At 43.8% G+C, this 18,084-nt stretch overlaps 1 protein-coding gene across 9 annotated transcripts in view; it reads left to right on the top strand.

Annotated features, from left to right (window-relative positions):
- Nucleotides 1–18,084, top strand: part of LOC137564051 (pleckstrin homology domain-containing family A member 5-like) — a 272,573-nt gene that overhangs the window by 145,442 nt on the left and 109,047 nt on the right. For all 9 annotated transcript variants that reach the window (XM_068277364.1, XM_068277357.1, XM_068277358.1 and 6 more), the window contains 2 exons: nt 3,220–3,303; nt 7,090–7,207. In XM_068277364.1, coding sequence (XP_068133465.1) covers nt 3,220–3,303; nt 7,090–7,207 — 202 coding nt within the window. The remainder of the gene's footprint in view (nt 1–3,219; nt 3,304–7,089; nt 7,208–18,084) is intronic.

The following is an 18,084-nucleotide window of genomic DNA, read 5'->3' as shown; positions in this document are numbered from 1 at the left end:
ACGGTTAACAGCATGCAAGTTTGAGTCCTGCGTGATTTTTCAGGATTGGCCAGATAAAGCAGATGGTAACGGAGGCCGATCTCACAAGGCTGTTTGTTGCACATGTTTTCTGCAAGTTACTCACCTATCGCCATTTATTCAGGTCCCTCACAGAACAAATGCAGGTATACCGATCCCAGAGCCCCAGCAGAAGCATCTCACGCTCCCTTTGGTTGGCAATAGATCGATGGGAATGAACCCTCTCCCCTTGGTTCACTGAGAAGGGACATGACACAGAATATTTATATCATGCTTTTCTTTAGGTGGACTCAAAGTGCCAGAGTTGCAGCCACTAGGGCACACTCAGTAGGCAGTAGCAGAGTGTTGCCTAAGGTCTCCTGAATAGCCAGGATTTGAACCCTGGTTTCCTGTGTCAGATGCAGAGCCCTTAACCAGTATACTATATACACAGTATACTATATACTCAGGCTCTGGGATTGGTACACTGGCATTTGTTCAGTGCAGGGACCTGAATGGACAGTGGCAGCAGTGGCTGAGGAAACGAATGGACACTACCAGGTACCAAGCAGGTAGCAAACAGAACACATTGGAAAACTAGACGAAAAACTGATTCACAATGTAAGAAACTGATCTGTTTTTTTTAAAGGAAAATGGATCAGTTTTTACAGGATTAGTTATCTGTTGCAGTGCAAATCCAGCCTTCAGACTTTTTGTCCAGACATATTCACAATCCTACATCAAGTTCTTCCTTAACCCTCTGGGCGATACAATAAGATCGCCCAGGAGGGGGCGCAGCACTTTTTTTTTTAATTTTTTAGTTTTTAAATCATGTAGCGAGCCCTGGGCTCGCTACATGATAGCCGCTGCCCAGCGGCATCCCCCCACCCACTCCGATCGCCTTCGGCGATCAGAGTAAGCAGGAAATCCCGTTCAGAACGAGATTTCCTGTTGGGCTTCCCCGGTCGCCATGGCGACCAGGCGGGATGACATCACCGACATCATGGACGGCGTGACGTCAGAGGGAGTCCCGATCCACCCCTCAGCGCTGCCTGGCACTGATTGGCCAGGCTGCACGACACGGCGGCGGATCGGCGGCGAGCGGCGGCGATCGGAAGTTACACGCAGCTAGCAAAGTGCTAGCTGCGTGTAACAAAAAAAATTATTCAAATCGGCCCACCAGGGCCTGAGAACTCCTCCTACGCGACATACCCCGAGCTCAGCTCGGGGTTATCGCTCAGGAGGTTAATGGCAGCTGTAAAATATATTTTTTTTTTTTGTTGTTCTTGGTTGGTGGTTGGAGTGGTTGATGAAAGGTAGTTGGAAAGAATATAATTAATGGTTAGGTTTTCAAATGAATCCTGCAGATTGCAGTGATGTTATACAGTTGTGTACATTTGTAATTGTGTTCAGAATGAAATTTTACAAGGACTTTTTAAAGAACAAAATGCAACTAAAATAACATCAATTGTTTTTGTTATACATAAATGTTTTTTTGTGATTTCTTCATTGAGAAAATTATTCAACCCCTTAAAGACTACCACTCTTAAGAACAGAGGTTCATTCAAGTTTTTTCGATCAGGTATTGAAAACACCCGTGGATGTTAACAAGCAGCAATCAAGCATAATAAGCACCAATTAGGCAGATTTAAAATGACTGCGATACTCAGCTCCTTCTAGACATTTACTGGTGTGTTTACAAACATGGTGAAGTCAAGAGAATGGTCCAGGAAGACAAGAGAAGAGTTGATTTTTCTTCACAGGAAGGGCAATGGCTATAGGAAGATTGCAAAGATAATAAACATACCAAGAGACAACATAGGAAGCATCATTTGCAAATTCAAGGCAAAGGGCACTGTTGAAATGCTACCTGGTCGTGGCAGAAAGAAGATGCTGACTTCGACTGCTTTGCGCTACCTGAAGCGCAAAGTGGAGAAAAGTCCCAGTGTGACTGCTGAGGAACTGAAAAAAGATTTGTCAGATGCGGGTACTGAAGTTTCAGCTCAGACAATAAGGCGCACACTGCGTAATGAAGGCCTCCGTGCCAGAACTCCCAGGCTTACCTCCTTGCTGTCTCCAAAGAATAAGAAGAGTCGACTGCAGTATGCCAAAAGTCATGTGTACAAACTACAAAAGTTTTGGGATATAGTTCTGTGGACTGATGAAACAAAATTAGAACTGTTTGGGCCCATGGATCAATGCTATGTTTGGAGGAGGAAGAACAAGGCCTATGAAGAAAAGAACACCTTGCCTACTGTGAAGCATGACGGGGGGTCAATCATGCTTTGGGGCTGTTTTGCTTCTGCAGGTAAGCTTCAGCGGGTACAAGGTACCATGAATTCTCTTCAGTACCAGAAGATATTGGATGAAAATGTGATGCAGTCCGTCACAAACCTGAGGCTTGGGACCTTTCAACAGGGCTGTGATCCCAAGCATACCTCCAAGTCCACTATAGCATGGTTGCAGATTAAAGGCTGGAACATTTTGGAGTGGCCATCACAGTCACCAGACTTAAATCCGATTGAAAACCTCCGGTGGGACTTAAAGAAAGCAGTTGCAGCACGCAAGCCTAAGAATGTGACTGAACTGGAGGCTTTTGCCCATGAAGAATGGGCTAAGATACCCGTAGATCGCTGCAAGACACTTGAGTCAAGATATGCTTCACGTTTAAAAGCTGTTATAACTGGAAAAGGATGTTGTACTAAGTACTAAGAATGATTGTCACTTGGGGGTTGAATAAAACTGATAATGATGTGAGCACCGAAAATACATTTGTGGTTATTTTATTATAAATGTTATGTTATATTTGTCTGACTTACAAGTGCCTCTTTGATTTAATTGTAAACAAGATGACTGAAATGATCAAAATCAATGTCAAACTGGCCAAAACACTCAATTTCAGTGGGGGTTGAATTATTTTGAACAGAACTGTAGGTTTAAGACAACTTCATATTATAATCTGGATGTCTTGGTTTTGTCAAGTTCTCCATTGATGGTGATAATGTGTTTATATGAGGGCTCTGGTTGGGATGGAAACAGAACTTCTATGTTCCATGATGGAGGATTACCAACTTAGCTATTATGTCTTATTACAGTAGTCTGTACTGGTATGTTGTCGTGCTGCAGTGTAGTAAACTGGGAAGGGGAGGGAACAATGTGAGCAGGAAGATGTGTATATTATATTTGAAACTCTTCTCACCATTCCTGTACTTGCCTTTGCAGCCACAATGAAAGAAAAGTGACATGTAAACATCCGGTGACTGGGCTGCCCTCCCAGGAGAACTGCATCTTTGTGGTCAACGACCAGTGAGTACCCAGCCATCGTCCTCTGCTATTGTAGCACTTTTCCATCATTCTCTACCTGAGATATTCTCCTAACCTTTCCTAACCATCTGTCATGAGTCACAGCCTTTCCTAACCATCTGTTATCCATCATAACATTTTGACACAAAGTAGATAAAAGCACAAATAAATTTGGATGTAGCTGCATTTTTATGGTAATTTACCCAATCAGATTATCGTAGGTGCAGACTGTTAAATTTGGGTGCAACGCTGTATCAGTAATCATTGATTAGATTAACGGTAATGTTAGTGTTAAGGTCCGTACACACGCCGGACTGGAGGCAACGACGGGTCCGTCGTCACCTCCCGCTGGGTGGGCGTTCCAACAACAGTCCGGCGTGTGTACGCACTGTTGGCGGACTGATACGGCTGTTTCTGAGCGATCCGCCGTGCGGATCGCTCAGAAACAGCCGTATCAGTCCGCAGACAGTGCGTACACACGCCGGACTGTCGTTGGAACTCCCACCCAGCGGGAGGTGACGACGGACTCGTCGTTGCCTCCAGTCCGGCATGTGTACGGACCTTTAGTGTTAGGTGTAGTCAGGGGGGAGGTCAGTGTTAGGTGTAGTTAGGAGGGAGGTTTGTGTTCTGTGTAGGTAAGAGAAGGGGAGGTGTTAGTGTTAAGCATAGTTCTTTTTTTGTTTGTTTGTTTTTTTGGAGGGGGGATGGTTCGGGATAGGATAAGATAAGGTAATAGTAGAATATCAGTAAAATTACCAATATTCTGCTATTGGGAACAGGCCATAGTATAATATCAGTAATAATCTCAATATTCTATCAGCAATACTCGCACCCAAATTTCCACACACAAAGCTATATTTGTATGTTTTTTAACACTGTCCCATCATTCATCACATTGTAACCACTTTCTATCATTCTTCACTAAACCAAGTGAAGGTGATAATCTTCTGGAGTAGTAACACCCTCCCATCATTTATTACAGCAATTGTGATAGATTGTAAGAACTTTGCATCACACATCATCAAAGTCTCTATCAGGGCAGTCCTGCCTAGAGCCCTCCACATCCTAAGCCTACTTTTTCAGAACATCCCCACTACTCCATCCACAACCTTATATCAGCATGTCCCTGTGTATGTCTTTCAGGAGGATTTCCTTTATATAACTTGCTAGCTCTTCTTTATGCAGTATGTTGCCTTGCTGTAATTTTCACTTCCTACTGATACAGCCCTCTCCCTTTGGAGATGCCATACCCCAGCGCAGCCTTCCTTTGTGCAGTGCTCTGTGTGCTCTAGTGCAGGCCACCTCTGAAGCTCACTTTTTCTTTCAGCATATCCCAGCATCTCCAGAGCTGTCTTCTTCCTCCAGCACTTTCTTATCTCACTGTAGCTGTCTGCTTCTCCATTTCAGATTTGTCTCTCTGTAGCTTCCTACTTCTTCCCTCAATACCCCTGCCTCTCTAAAGCACTCAACATCTCCATCACAACCCACCGCTTCAGTGCTCTCTGCTTCTACAAGCTCAACCCTGCCTGTGTTCTCTGCTTTCACAGCTCAGCTCTACCTTTCTGGAGCATTTTTCTTCCCAAAGTACCGCCTCTTTAACTGTCTGCTTTCCACAGTACAGCTCTGCCTCTCAGAGATATCTGCTTTTCTCAGCACAGTCCTGCCTTTGCAGAGCTTTCTGCCTCTCTCATTACTGTCTTTCCATAGTGGTCTGCTTTCCAAGCATGACCCTTCCCTGCCTCTCTGGAGCTCTCTGCTTTCACTAGTACAGTCCTGCCACTGAGTAAATCCCCCAACCTTCCCCCAGCACAACCTTGTCCCTCCAGAGCTATCTGCTGTCACTGTAGAGCCCTTCCTCTCCAAAAATGTCCTCTCCTTTCCTCCTGAATACAGTCTTGGGTCTCCTGGTCTCTCTACCCCTCCTAACACAGCCCAGCCCCTCAAGGGCTATCTACTGCCCCTGGATAGCAGTTCCTCTCCAAAATGTCCTCACCTTCCTTCCCAAACACAGTCTTGGTTCTTCTGTTCTCTGTGCCCCTCTTAGCACAGCTCTGCTTTGTAGTAGTACATTCCCCACTTCCTCCATTACTGTTATGCCTAACACATCGCTGTCCCTACCCAGCACAGTTAAGACCTCCTTCTGTCCCTCCCAGCACAGTGCTGCTTATTTGGAACTCTCCTCCCTCTTTACCCAGTACAGTTGGAACTCCCCTCAGGGCTCTTTCACACCAGAGCCCGTTTTCTGCGGTGTTAACGCAAAGTTTCGACTTTGCGTTAACCAAGATAAAATGAAAGTCCATAGACTTTCATTTTACCTTTCACCCCTGACGCTGCGTTTCGGTGCATTGCGGTTCAACTCACCCGGGAGCTTTTAATCGCTGGGAGCCGGCGTTTTCCAATTGGGTGAATTAATAGCTTCTGCCGCTGATTGTGTCGCACCGCAACATCCCGACGACATGCCGCAGGCTATTGAACGCGTGCAGGAGAACGGCTCCTGCACGCGTTGTTAGATGTGAAAGAGCCCGAAGTCCCTCACCAGCACATTTTTGACTCTCTGGAACTTCTCTATTTCTCTTCCTTGCACAATCCTGCCTTTCTGGATCTTGTCTTCATAGCCCATCACAGGCCTGCATCTCTGGAATTCCCTTTCTTCTGTCCCCAGCACACTCTTGCCTCTCACTAAACCTTTTCGGGGGATTTTTGAGCGCTTCACTGTGTCAATGTATTTCAATGCCAGTATTCACACTGCAGCATTGCGATTTGTATGAAATCACAAACTCACTGCATGCCGCATTTTTTGAGAGATCACGATGTGTTTCTATTTGCATTACAAAATTGTGTTTTGAGATTGTAAGTATGAATTAGCCCTGTTACTTATAACAGTAGGCAGCATAAGGCCTGACACCCACTAGCAGCACTTTTCTAAGCTTTCTCTGAGCGCTAGTGATTTGTAAAGCTCTTGCTAATGTAATGCTAAGGTGTGTGATCCCACTTACGGGATGCGATTTTCTAAAAAAAAAACATAGCATTACTTTTAGCAAGTGCTTTACAAATCACAAGCGATTAGAAAAGCACTGCTAGTGGGTTCCAGGCCTAATAGATGCATACCTAGTCCATCTTGAGCCTTCTCCTAATAAATAATAAAGGCCAATTTACCATTGCGACCTCCTCAGTGGCATGAATTCACCCAAGTTGACCACTTTCTAACCACAGAAACACCTAGTTGGCATGGTGCCTCCAAGTTAGTGTGTCTGTGGCTAGAAAGTGACCAGTTTGGGTAAATCGATTGCTTTGGAGAAGTTTGCAGTGGTAAAGAGTGGCATTTAGGAGAGAGGTCAGGATAAACTAGGTATGCATTCATTATGGTGCCAACTGTTGCAAGTAACAAAGTTTTGTGCAAAGAACCATGTATTTTGCAACTGTGCAGCATTGGAGATTTCTCATCTGACAGTAGTTTAACTAATCTGCTGGACTAGGAGTTACTGAATGTGGATAATATTTTTGGATGTATTGAGGAGAGGCAGTTAAAACTGTCCTCATCTTACACATTAGAGTATAATGTGAGGTGTACACCTTACACACCCCACTATAGTCCAGAAGTCCAGAATTTTCTCAGATTAATGTTGTATTATCCAAGTTTTCTCCCTTGTTGTATACAGATTGTTTAGTTTCCACTGAGCTGTGTTTGGCTGGGATATTGTCTGATTACTTTCTCAGGCATTGTATTGGCAGTTTTTCAGATTCTTCTTTTATTTCTCTTTTTTTTCCTTTTATAATTGTTACTTTCAGGTCACCTTCAACTATGACCTCTCAGGAAACAAAGGACCGGGCCGTCAGTGTGACCAGTGACACTTCCAACTCTAACCAGCCGGTTAATACGGGCAACCCCACCAGCCCCATCACTCGGGTCAGTGTGTGCCAAATTGCCATGACTAGGAGGCTATGCTCATTTTGAAAGACTGACTCTCACTAGCTTCATTAAATTGGAACACAGTGCATGCAAGGACAGGCACTACTCCTTCCAAAGCAAGTGCTAATTGTGATCTTCACTGGCTCTGCAGATGAGTTCCCAACACTTCCTGCCAAAAACGGTAGTCAGTTCTCTTTAGATGGATAGATAAATAATTGAATCCTCAGTTAGTGGGAACTGTGGTACAATTTCAAATATTCAGGGTGCTGCTCACCCAGACAAATCTGTCTTATGAGACACAAGACAAAGGAGCGTAAACTGCATAATTGTATGTCAAACCTCTTTCCCTACAGCAAACAGGTCTTGCCTGATATGGCAACTAGTAAGCCTGTACAGTATAGGATTTCCAGTAAAAGACCATTTGTCCCTCTCATACTGAATATCGGGCTTGTAGAGTTTCCATAGACTTCCCTATCTATAGCTCCAATCATTAGGCTCATCAGGAGGCAAGCTATTGCCAGCTGGCAAGATGAAATAAGACTGTTGGGTGCCTTTTATAGATGAGTGGCCATGCATAAGTCCATTTAGGATGGGGGATGTGGGAGCGTATATAGGTAAGGAAATTTTCATTATAATACATGTTTAATCAGTTAATGTTTATAGTACAGTATATCTACTCCCCCAAAAACTTCATCTAAAGTCCAGGCGAGTAGATATTCATAATCCCGCTGTGCGCACTCTCGCTCGCTTGTGCACATGCTCGCGCACTTGTTCTCACCGCTGCACGTTAGCCTGGAGATCAATAAATAGGAACACAGTTCCCATTCATTGTTCTAGTTCCCCGGGTCTATGATTGCGGCATCAATTGGATGTCTGCGGTCATTTGTAAACACTGTAAGTTACACTTACACAAATTAGTTCCTGTTTGCGTACTAAAAGCACGTGCAGGAAGCTAATAACTGAGGACATCTTGTGGCCAAATTGTAAAATAACATCTACATTCATTTGTTTTAATAAAGAGACCTACACATAATTTAAAATTAACCCCTTACCTCCCACACTCTCCCATAAATACCCAAATAAAACTGATGCATAAAAAAATTACAATAAAAAACAAAAGCAAAACATAAATGGTTACCTTAGGGACTGAACTTTTTTAATATGTATGTCAAGAGGGTATATTACTGTTATTTTTTTTTTTAAATTATGGGCTTGTAAATAGCGATGGACGCAAAACTCAAAAAATGCTCATTTATTTCAAAATAAAATATTGGTGCCATGCATTGTGATAGGGACATAATTTAAATGGTGTAATAACCAGGACAAACAGGCAAATAAAATATGTGGGTTTTAATTATGGTAGCATATATTATTTGAAAACTATAATGGCTGAAAACTGAGAAATAATATTTTTTTTCCTTAATATTCCCATTAAAAGGCATTTAGAAAAATAATTCTTAGCAAAAGGTACCACCCAACGAAAGCCTAATTGGTGGCAGAAAAAACAAGAAACATCTTTTTGTTGTGATAATTAGTGGTAAAGTTATTGGCAAATGAATGGGAGGAGCGCTGAAATGTGAAAATTGCTTTTGTCCATAAGGTGAAAATACACTGAGGGCTGAAGTGGTTAAGCCACATTACTTTTCATGGGGCATCTCACACCTTTCTCAGGTTATCACAAAATGACATAAGCAGATTATAAATAGGAGAGACTGTCAAAATGAACAGTCATCCCAAGCAACTCATTATATACTCGATTCCTAACTTGAGTGGCCAGAATGGGTCACTCCACCCAGAATTGAAATCTTAGTGTTTGGTGGAGTTTTCTGAGAGATGATCTGGTTAACTGAGGGACAGGTAATGACATCACTACAGAGTCTGAAAAGCACTGCAGAAGATGTCAGTACAATAAAAATAAATAACAATAATAAATATTAAGTCTTTTTAATATCTCTCTGTAACTTCAGTGGTGAGATATCTGTACTTTTCAGTTACCAGCCACATCCATTAACACAGGCTTCCTCTAACGGATTTGTAGAACTGTGTGAGGGACTTTAGTGATGAGATTGCTGCATTCTTTACTTCTTAGCTTTGTACAATTTCCACAACCATTACCAGGAGCTCTCCCTCATGGTGAGAATCCTATGCTTTATATTTCTCAGCGCTGTGCACCTACATACCCTCTACAAGGGGCTACACAGTTGGGAAGTGAGTGAGATCTCACAGCTGTAACACTCAAACGATATTAGAAGCCTTCTAGACTATATTGAAAATATTTATTTAGGATAGCATGGCTCTTAAAACCTACATGCCTCTTTTAGAGCAGCATGGGCTAGTTGCAGCAGTTGACATTGTTATAACAGCAAGTTATGATAGTCATCTGAAGCATTTTGTCCTGTCACTTCTATAGTGTTCCAGCTTCTTCCCTTTATCCATTATTGTCACACAGCATCTAATGGTTACTTTTTGCCAGTCTCCATCTCAAGCCAGGATGGAGACTGGCAAGAAATAAGAGGGAGAAAATAAAAAAATTGCCTTTTTTATAAAAAAAAAAAGTAACAATATTATTGATTAAAAAAATTACATCGCAGCAGCAATCAGATACCACCAACAAAAAGCTCTGTTGGTGGGAAGAAATGGAGGTAAGATTCATTTGGCTGCTAAGCTGTATGGCCGAGCAATAAACTGTTCAAGCTGCAGAGTGCTGATTTGTAAAAAATAGCTTGGTCACTAGGGGCGTAAAGCTGTGGTCTTCAAGAGGTTAAATGTTGCAGCCAAGCACCTGGTCTCCACAGCACCATGCCCCTTGCAGAGTTGCAGTTAAAGTTCTACTGTAAGGCCCCTTTTACACTTTAGGCCCGTTCAGATCACAAATGTGGATGGCCATGCGTCCAGAACGCGTGCCGTACGCAACGCGTACGAACGCACGCCATCTGTGTTTGTGTGCGTTGCGTGGCTGATCCCATCACTGAAAAGTGAATGGGACCGCCGCGCGTTTTACAAAATCTGCGTGCAGCATGCGTTCCCGGACCGCAGAGGTCCGGAACGCATGCAGTGTGAACATCAGGCAGTGTACTCTATGCACTGTCTGATGTCGTGCGTGTCGGCCTCCTGCACGCGTTTCCAAAACGCGACTGGAAACGCGTGCAGTCTGAACGGGCCCTAAATCAGTTGGTGTGCGTTAGTGCGCGTTGGTACGCATTTTTTTCACAGCAGTGCATTGGGAAGATTTCAGTTAAAACGCCTTAAAGAAAACCTGTACTGAAAATTAAAAGTCAAAATAACCATACACAAGTCATACTTACCTGCTGTGTAGTCTACTCCTCAATCTCTTTCTCCTCTCCTGTGTCCTGTTTGTCCACTGTGATCAATGGAATTCTCCGTCCTCCATCTTGAAAATGGCCATTACCCCATAACAGCTTCCTGGTCAGCACACAGTTAAACTGTAATATCGCCCACTTGAGCTATAACATGGACACATCCGTTCTCTCAGCTGTAACTGACAGCAACTGATATATAACTGACAGCAACTGATATATTTCAGTTCCGACAAAATGTTGTCAGAACTGGAAGGGATCATTGTCAGAAGAAAATGGTGAGCTTCTGAGAGGAACTGATGGCAAGGTAACTATGTAATGTTCATTTGAAGTTACCTTGTGTGTTTATTTTAAATAATTTTACTCAGTACAGGTTCCCTTTAAGTGTGTCAAAAGAGACCATAGGAAAACATGGGCATTACTTTGAAAATCAGTTTTATTTCAGTTATAACTGAGAGCAACTGATTAAAGAAAACCTGTACTGAAAATTAAAAGTCTAAATAAACATACACACTTCATACTTACCTCCCATGCATTCTACTCCTCAATCAATTTCTCCTCTCCCGTGTTCTGCTTGTCCACTGTGATCAAGGGAATTCTCCATCCTCCATTTAGAAAATGGCCATTACCCCATAAGAGCTTTCTGGTCAGCACGCTGTTAAACTGTAGCATCGCCTACTTGAGCCATAGGGAAACATGGACATTACCTGGCACATGAGTTGTCCTCTCAGCTATAACTGACAGCAACTGATATATAACTGACAGCAACTGATATATTTCAGTTCTGACAAAATGTTGTCAGAACTGGAATGGATCATTGTCAGAAGAAAATTAGAGCTTCTGAGAGGAACTGATGGCAGGGCAACTATGTAATGTTCATTTGAAGTTACCTCGTGTGTTTATTTCAAATAATTTTACTCAGTTCAGGTTCCCTTTAAGTGTAAAAGGGCCCTAAGTCAGCTGTGCTGGCAGCACACACAGATCTGTGCTGCCTGTCCACAGTGTATTAACTGTCACCTTCCCTATCTGCTTACAGTTCACATACCCTGGCAGAAGTTTTGAAATATTGTTTGCTTTTTTTTGATAGAGAATACGATTGACCATGGTCAAAATGTTCCTTTTCATGCATAGTTTGTAATTGGCGAAACCATTTTTTATCATTTATTTGTTTTGTTTTTTAACATCATATGTACAAGTGGTGGAATCACCCAGATGGCTTTGATCAAACGTTTACATATCCTTAGAGTTTTGGTCCGATAATATACACATAAATTGACACACAGGTTAATTAGAATTTTGAAGTGTACCTGTAGGGGACAAAAACTGCCCTATGTAGATACTAGGGGGTTGGGGAGGGGGAGCCTCTTGATAATTTAGAGGCTGCACCCTTCAACCAAACCAATCCAGCGCCGGGATCTCCTGATCTTCAAACAAACAAGTGATTGTCGACGGAGTACGGCCAGAGCTAATTAGGCTCAGCTTTTTCAGACAAGCTCGAGTGGCTCCATGCTACTGCGCAGGCATTGGCCATCCTGTGCCTGCACAATCTGGACACGCTTGTTCATGTATAGGAGAGCAGCCATAAGTTTTCAGCAGGTTCTGGTGAGAAACAGTGGTCTGCAGGAGGATTTGTGAAGGATCCAGAGGCTTCCCTTTACAGAGGTACTTCTCAAATTTCAAAATCCATTAAAGGGGAACTTCAGCCTAAACAAACATACTGTCATCAAGTTACATTAGTTATGTTAATTAGAATAGATTGGTAATATAATCTCTTACTCGCCCTGTTTTAAAAGAACAGGCAAATGTTTGTGGTTCATGGGGGCTGCCATCTTTTTGGTTGAAAGGAGGTGACAAGGAGCAGGAGACACAGTTCCAACTGTCCTGTGTCCTGATTACCCCTCCCAGCTGCACACGCTAGGCTTCAAATGTCAAATTCAAAATGTAAAAAAAAAAAAATTGCACCAAAACAGCAGAACGAGAACAGCAAAATCAGAAATCCCATCATGCTTTGCACAGCATCAGCGGAAAAAAGCCCGGGCAGTTTTCTTCTGTGCAGCTAAAAATGAGGCTTGTATAAGAGAAACAAAGTTCTGATGCTGTGAAACTGTTAAAGAAACACAAAGCCTTTTCAGTGCTGCTAAGTCGATTTTTAGTCCGGAGGTTCACTTTAAACTCGCAGGCTTGCTTTAAAGGTTATTGTCCATGCCTGTGACTGCTTTGCTTTTAATTACAGTAGTCTGTATAAAATGTTGGTGAGAGTCTTGGCCACATTTCAGCAATTGGAAAGCAGAGCAACTGTCAAAGGACCTGAGAGAGAAAGGTGTTTAACCACTTAACGACCGCCCCCAGCCGATGGGCGGCGGCAAAGACCGGTCCCAAACGACCGCAATACGCCCATCGGCGGGGGCGGCTGCGGGAGTGGCTATGCGGCGATCGCGTCATTCGTGACGCGATCAGCCGCCGGGGACTGGCTCCGCCCCCCGTTCGCCGTAACCCGCCGGCCGTTCGGAAGCGCCGGCGGGTTACTGGCATCCGGATCGCCGCTGCAACAGTGTATAATAGGCTTTGTAATGTATACAAAGCCTATTATACTGGCTGCCTCCTGCCCTGGTGGTCCCAGTGTCCGAGGGACCACCAGGGCAGGCTGCAGCCACCCTAGTCTGCACCCAAGCACACTGATTTCCCCCCCCCTGCCCCCTGATCGCCCACAGCACCCCTCAGACCCCCCCCTGCCCACCCCCCAGACCACTGTTTGCACCCAGTCACCCCCCTAATCACCCATCAATCACTCCCTGTCACTATCTGTCAACGCTATTTTTTTTTTAAGTCCCTAATCTGCCCCCTACTCCCTCCTGATCACCCCCCCCCACCCCTCAGATTCTCCCCAGACCCCCCCCCAGACCCCCCCCCCCCGTGTACTGTATGCATCTATCCCCCCTGATCACCTGTCAATCACCTGTCAATCACCTGTCAATCACCCGTCAATCACCCCCTGTCACTGCCACCCATCAATCAGCCCCTGATCTGCCCCTTGCGGGCAATCTGATCACCCCCCCACACCAATAGATCGCCCGCAGATCCGACATCAGATCACCTCCCAAATCCATTGTTTACATCTATTCTCTCCTCTAAACACCCACTAATTACCCATCAATCACCCCCTATCACCACCTGTCACTGTTACCCATCAGATTAGACCCTAATCTGCCCCTTGCGGGGACCCAATCGCCTGCCCACACGCTCAGATTGCCCTCAGACCCCCCCCCCTTATCAATTCGCCCGTGCAATATTTACATCTGTTCTCCCCTGTAATAACCCACTGATTACCTGTCAATCACCCATCAATCACCCCCTGTCACTGCCACCCATCAATCACCCCCTGTCACTGCCACCCATCAATCAGCCCCTAACCTGCCCCTTGCGGGCAATCTGATCACCCACCCACACCAATAGATCGCCCGCAGATCCGACATCAGATCACCTCCCAAATCCATTGTTTACATCTATTCTCTCCTCTAAACACCCACTAATTACCCATCAATCACCCCCTATCACCACCTGTCACTGTTACCCATCAGATTAGACCCTAATCTGCCCCTTGCGGGCACCCAATCACCTGCCCACACGCTCAGATTGCCCTCAGACCCCCCCCCCTTATCAATTCGCCCGTGCAATATTTACATCTGTTCTCCCCTGTAATAACCCACTGATTACCTGTCAATCACCCATCAATCACCCCCTGTCACTGCCACCCATCAATCAGCCCCTAACCTGCCCCTTGCGGGCAATCTGATCACCCACCCACACCAATAGATCGCCCGCAGATCCGACATCAGATCACCTCCCAAATCCATTGTTTACATCTATTCTCTCCTCTAAACACCCACTAATTACCCATCAATCACCCCCTATCACCACCTGTCACTGTTACCCATCAGATTAGACCCTAATCTGCCCCTTGCGGGCACCCAATCACCCGCCCACACCTCAGAACGCCCTCAGACCCCAGCCCTGATCACCTCGCCAGTGCATTGCTTGCATCTATTTCCCCCCTCTAATCACACCTTGAGACACCCATCAATCACCTCCTGTCACCCCCTAGCACACCTACCCATCAGATCAGGCCCTAATTTGCCCCGTGTGGGCTCCTGATCACTCGGCCAAACCCTCAGATCCCCCTCAGACCCCCTTCCGATCACCTCCCCAGTGCATTGATTGCATCTATTTTCCCCTCTAACCGCCCCCTGAGACACCCATCAATCACCTCCTGTCACCCCCCTAGCACTCCTATCCATCAGATCAGGCCCAATACATCCTGTCATCTAAGAGGCCACCCTGCTTATGACCGATTCCACAAAATTTGCCCCCTCATAGACCACCTGTCATCAAAATTTGCAGATGCTTATACCCCTGAACAGTCATTTTGAGAAATTTGGTTTCCAGACTACTCACAGTTTTGGGCCCGTAAAATGCCAGGGCAGTATAGGAACCCCACAAGTGACCCCATTTTAGAAAGAAGACACCCCAAGGTATTCTGTTAGGTGTATGATGAGTTCATAGAATATTTTATTTTTTGTCAAAAGTTAGCGGAAATTGGATTGTTATTGTTTTTTTCACAAAGTGTCATTTTTCACTAACTTGTGAGAAAAAATAAAATCTTCTATGAACTCACCATACCCCTAACGGAATACCTTGGGGTGTCTTCTTTCTAAAATGGGGTCACTTGTGGGGTTCCTATACTGCCCTGGCATTTTAGGGGCCCTAAACCGTGAGGAGTAGTCTAGAAAACAAATGCCTCAAAATGACCTGTGAATAGGACGTTGGGCCCCTTAGCGCACCTAGGCTGCAAAAAAGTGTCACACATGTGGTATCGCCATACTCAGGAGAAGTAGTATAATGTGTTTTGTGGTGTATTTTTACACATACCCATGCTGGGTGGGAGAAATCTCTCTGTAAATGGACAATTGTGTGTAAAACAAATAAAAAAATGTGTCATTTACAGAGATATTTCTCCCACCCAGCATGGTTATATGTAAAAATACACCACAAAACACATTATACTACTTCTTCTGAGTACGGCGATACCACATGTGTGACACTTTTTTGCAGCCTAACTGTGCTAAGGGGCCCAAAGTCCAATGAGTACCTTTAGGATTTCACAGGTCATTTTGAGACATTTGGGTTCAAGACTACTCCTCACGGTTTAGGGCCCCTAAAATGCCAGGGCAGTATAGGAACCCCACAAGTGACCCCATTTTAGAAAGAAGACACCCCAAGGTATTCTTTTAGGTGTATGATGAGTTCATAGAAGATTTTATTTTTTGTCACAAGTTAGCGGAAATTGATATGTATTGTTTTTTTTTTCACAAAGTGTCATTTTCCGCTAACTTGTGACAAAAAAAAAATCTTCTATGAACTCACCATACTCCTAACAGAATACCTTGGGGTGTCTTCTTTCTAAAATGGGGTCACTTGTGGGGTTCCTATACTGCCCTGGCATTTTAGGGGCCCTAAACCGTGAGGAGTAGTCTAGAATCCAAATGCCTCAAAATGACCTGTGAATAGGACGTTAGGCCCCTTAGCGCACCTAGGTTGCAAAAAAGTGTCACACATGTGGTATCGCCGTACTCAGAAGAAGTAGTATAATGTGTTTTGGGGTGTATTTTTATACATACCCATGCTGGGTGGGAGAAATCTCTCTGTAAATGGACAATTGTGTGTAAAAAAAATCAAATAATTGTCATTTACAGAGATATTTCTCCCACCCAGCATGGGTATGTGTAAAAATACACCCCAAAACACATTATACTACTTCTCCTGAGTACGGCGGTACCACATGTGTGGCACTTTTTTGCACCCTAAGTGCGCTAAGGGGCCCAAAGTCCAATGAGTACCTTTAGGATTTCACAGGTCATTTTGCCACATTTGGTTTCAAGACTACTCCTCACGGTTTAGGGCCCCTAAAATGCCAGGGCAGTATAGGAACCCCACAAATGACTCCATTTTAGAAAGAAGACACCCCAAGGTATTCCGTTAGGAGAATGGCGAGTTCATAGAAGATTTTATTTTTTGTCACAAGTTAGCGGAAAATGACACTTTGTGAAAAAAAACAATTAAAATCAATTTCCGCTAACTTGTGACAAAAAAAAAAAATCTTCTATGAACTCACCATACATCTAACGGAATACCTTGGGGTGTCTTCTTTCTAAAATGGGGTAATTTGTGGGGTTCCTATACTGTCCTGGCATTTTAGGGGCCCTAAACCGTGAGGAGTAGTCTTGAAACGAAATTTCTCAAAATGACCTGTGAAATCCTAAAGGTACTCATTGGACTTTGGGCCCCTTAGCGCAGTTAGGGTGCAAAAAAGTGCCACACATGTGGTATCGCCGTACTCAGGAGAAGTAGTATAATGTGTTTTGGGGTGTATTTTTCCACATACCCATGCTGAGTGGGAGAAATATCTCTATAAATAGACAATTGTGTGTAAAAAAAATAAAAAAATTGTCATTTACGGAGATATTTCTCCCACCCAGCATGTGTATGTGTAAAAATACACCCCAAAACACATTATACTACTTTTCCTGAGTACGGCAATACCACATGTGTGGCACTTTTTTGCGGCCTAACTGCGCTAAGGGGCCCAAAGTCCAATGAGCATCTTTAGGCTTTACAGGGGTGCTTACAATTAGGCACCCCCCAAATGCCAGGACAGTAAACACACCCCACAAATGACCCCATTCTGGAAAGTAGACACTTCAAGGTATTCAGAGAGGAGCATAGTGAGTCCGTGGCAGATTTCATTTTTTTTTGTCGCAAGTTAGAAGAAATGGAAACTTTTTTTTTTTTTTTTTTTTTGTCACAAACTGTCATTTTCCGCTAACTTGTGACAAAAAATAAAATCTTCTATGAACTCACCATGCCTCTCACTGAATACTTTGGGATGTCTTCTTTCCAAAATGGGGTCATTTGGGGGGTATTTGTACTATCCTGGAATTTTAGCCCCTCATGAAACATGACAGGTGCGCAGAAAAGTCAGAGATGCTTGAAAATGGGAAAATTCACTTTTGGCACCATAGTTTGTAAACGCTATAACTTTTACCCAATCCAATAAATATACACTGAATGTTTTTTTTTTTATCAAAGACATGTAGCAGAATAACTTTCGCGCTCAAATGTATAGGAAATTTTACTTTATTTGAAAAATGTCAGCACAGAAAGTTAAAAAAGTCATTTTTTTGACAAAATTCATGTCTTTTTTGATGAATATAATAAAAAGTAAAACTCGCAGCAGCAATCAAATAGCATCAAAAGAAAGCTGTATTAGTGACAAGAAAAGGAGGTAAAATTCATTTAGGTGGTAGGTTGTATGACCGAGCAATAAACCGTGAAAGCTGCAGTGGTCTGAATGGAGAAAAAGGCTCTGGTCCTTAAGGGGCGAAAAGACTGTGGTCCCGAAGTGGTTAACTTTATAAAACAGGGAAAGGATATAAAAAGATATCCAGAGCTAAGAATGCCAATCAGCACTGTTCAAACTCTCGTAAAGAAGTGGAAATTGAT

This window comes from Hyperolius riggenbachi, chromosome 3 (genome assembly GCF_040937935.1).
Source record: "Hyperolius riggenbachi isolate aHypRig1 chromosome 3, aHypRig1.pri, whole genome shotgun sequence".
NCBI classification, from domain to species: Eukaryota; Metazoa; Chordata; class Amphibia; order Anura; family Hyperoliidae; genus Hyperolius; species Hyperolius riggenbachi.
The sequence above is the reverse complement of the archived record's forward strand: the minus strand, read 5'-3'. Positions and strand labels throughout refer to the sequence as shown.